This window comes from Amphimedon queenslandica, unplaced genomic scaffold (assembly GCF_000090795.2).
Source record: "Amphimedon queenslandica unplaced genomic scaffold, v1.1 AMPQUscaffold_11682, whole genome shotgun sequence".
Classification (NCBI taxonomy): domain Eukaryota; kingdom Metazoa; phylum Porifera; class Demospongiae; order Haplosclerida; family Niphatidae; genus Amphimedon; species Amphimedon queenslandica.
The window spans coordinates 5,099-8,367 of NW_003548076.1; the positions used below are offsets into that span (position 1 = coordinate 5,099).

Genomic DNA, 3,269 nt, shown 5'->3' on the forward strand with positions numbered 1-3,269 from the left:
CAGGGAATGCTCCAGTTATTTCTCAGTTAAATAATCATCTCTTTTCATCTGATCTCATTCCTACAGCAGTACATGTTACTGTTGAAATTCCTTCAGTACTCACTTCTTATGATAGAGCTAATAAAATATTCTCTTCAGTACTAGCAACACTTAAGTGTCATCCTAATCCTAACAGTGTGTTCTCTTCTCTCATTACTTCACTACAGAAAGTAGGACTAAGGAACATGGCATCTAAACTAATGGAAAACTTAAGTAAGATTGAATAATATTTATATCCCATTTATTATTATTTTTTAAATAATAGAAATGAAAGGTGGTCATGTTGATCCTAATCTAGAGCAGCAACCATCAGTCAGTAAGGAACCACTTCAACCAGTGGATGTCACTGCACAATCTCACACACCACAACCAACAATCACTGGATCACAATCATCTACTCCTACTACTGTTATTGAGCTCAGTTCAAAGAGTGAAGTTGCTGCCAATATTAAAAGTCTTCATTCTCGTTTTGCATCTCTTGATTCTAATATAAGAGATGAGTTTGAGGAGCTGGTGAAAAGGGGTCAATTGAATCTTAAAGCTGTAGCTAGGAGTGCAGCCACTTATTTAAGCATTAAAGTATCCAGTTTGAAACATGATGACGTTGATGAATTATTTGATTCCCTTCAGCCTCATTATGATTTCTTCAGCTGTGGTGGTGTACTTCAACACTTAGCAAACAAATATCTTTCAACTGCACAAATTGAACTAACTCAATACATTGATAGTGTTGATAAATTCTCAGAATCATCACAATTGAAGCACATACGATCAACAATCAAAGAGAAATTGTCATCATTACCAGCAGCAGCCTCACCAACCACTAGTGATCAAACAAAACCAGTTGTTATTAAACTGAATGACAGATGGGAAGAAATGACAATAAGTAAACTCAAGGCAGTTCTCAAGCATTACTTTGGAGTAACATCAGATCTCTTTAGTCACATTAGCTTTGATTATGGTTCATTTGTCATTACACTGTTAATACCAACCTCACTATCACAGTCTCTTATTGATGCTATCAATAACAAAACAAACTCAATGAGTAGATTAGGAATATTGGAAGTTGCTGTTGACAATAAAGTGATTCCTATCAGAAGAAAGGATGATAACAATTTTGACGTTTCACTCCATGAATCAGTTAAAGCTTGTGAATTTTTTGAAGTATCAATGCTACTGCAGTTAGGAGCTGATCCTAACAGTAAAGATGAGAGAGGAAAGAGTGCAGTAGAGATAGCTAAAGAAAGAAAATTCACTCAATTAAAAGAAATACTATTACCTGGTGGAGGTGAGTTATTTTTTTTGGATAATAAATAATAGCATAGCTAATTTTAATATAATAAATAAGTGATAATGAATAAAGAGGTGGTTATAGGCGGTTATCTGTTTTAAATTTAAGATATGAGAGGGAAAGAGTGAGTTTCAGAGAGGAGGGTAAATGATTGCATTGGTTGATTGCAGAGGGATAGAATGAATTTTTGGTAAGTAGAAGAATTATAAGTGATTGGAGATAAATTACCTTAGTGAAATAGAAGCCTTCCTTGACTTTAAATAAAAGAATCATTTTAAATTTAAACCAGCGATGTGATAGGGAATGAATGTTAGACAATAAAAGTAGTTGTTTATATGGGACTGTCCAGGATTTAAGAGCCAGTTTTAGGCCAAAATGCCAAACGGCCTCAAGCCTTGATGACATTGAAGGAGAGAGGGTATCTCAAATCGGGGAGGCATACTTGAGAATAGGACGAACAAGAGTAACATAAAGGTGGATAAGGGTCTCAGAAGATGAATTTTTGTAAAAGTTGCGATAAATGAGATCTAGGAACTTTCGTGCCTTCTTGATTATAGGACAAGTTACTGGTGGTATGAATATTAAACCAGGATGTTAGGATGTCGTCTGCAAAAAGAAACATTTTGGAGTGAGAAGAGATATTCAGACCATTCAAGTCATTAGTGTAAAATAGGAAAAGAAGAGGTCCAAGTATTGAACCCTGCAGAACTCCAGAGATTACATGTACTGGGGAGGAGAGGGAGTCACCAACACAAACACTCTGCTGCCTATTACTGAGGTAAGAGAAAAACGAATAGTGAAGTGGATGTGGGAGGTTGAGTGCCAAAAGTTTGTCTAGCAATATCTGATGGTTGACAGAATCAAAATGATAAAATAAATTGAGTTACAGTGGCAAGTGCAGTAGTTGTAGAACACTCAGGAAGGAAACCAAATTGCGAGTCTGAAATTAATCCTTTTGAGAGTAGGTGGTTGAGGAGAATCTGATGCACAAGCTTCTTGAGAAGCTTTAAAACCAGAGAGAGGAGAGAGAGATAGGGGACGATAATTAGATGGTGATGATGAAGGAGGACTGGTCTTGGGAATGGGTACCATAATACATTACCCATGTATTATGGGTAATGAGAGATTGAAGGTTGTAGGTAGGTCATGTAGGTCGCTGTTGCTTTTGCAGAAAGGAGGATATGTCGTCAGGGCCACTAGAGGTGTTTAAGGGCAGCTCTGAAATTAGACGTAAAATTGATACTAATATTAATACACACATAATATACCATAATACAGTAAACCCTCTATTAACAAACACTCTCTATAGTGCACACCTCCTAATGGACAGCTATGGAGACTAGTTGACTCTAGGAGCTATTGTACTGCTTATCAGAACAAACAAAACCCATTTAAGAGTGAAATACAGGCCAACCATGCAGCTGTAAAATATCAGCCATGCTTCTATGAATATTATTATAAGACATCATTAGTGATGTATGGCTACATATTTCAAATTTCAAGCGGCTGTTGTCAAACTCAGTTGGGATATAGTATAATTACCAGATACATGTATATGGTATATGCTTACATTAGCTTGTGCTTTGAAGTTGACTAGCTGGCATAATGGACCAAGGACTATAGAAAGAGGGAGAGAGAGAGAAATTGAGAAAGAAAATGAGAATGAGAGAGAGAAAGATTGAGAATGAGAATGATAAAAAGAGAGCAGTCTAATGTCAAGTCATAGTGCAATAGAATAGCAAAATTAGTGTACAATAAAATCTGATGACATTACATGTACGTGTATGTGGCACAATACAAGCGATAACATGCAATTCAAACATCATGAATTCATGACTCATTAACACAACAATACTCCTACAGCTATATCAGTGTGACAGTGACACTGCAATCACTTCATTATAATAGAGGAGTATATCTCACTAAAAGAGAGAGCTAG

General features: G+C 36.1%; 1 protein-coding gene across 1 annotated transcript in view; it reads left to right on the top strand.

Moving 5' to 3' along the window:
• LOC109589044 (uncharacterized) overlaps positions 1–1,356 on the top strand; it is a 3,569-nt gene extending 2,213 nt beyond the window's left edge. Inside the window, exons 3-4 of the mRNA XM_020005165.1 lie at positions 4–252; positions 305–1,356. Of these exons, the coding sequence (XP_019860724.1) occupies positions 4–252; positions 305–1,356 (1,301 nt within the window). The remainder of the gene's footprint in view (positions 1–3; positions 253–304) is intronic.
• The last annotated feature ends 1,913 nt before the right edge of the window (positions 1,357–3,269 follow it).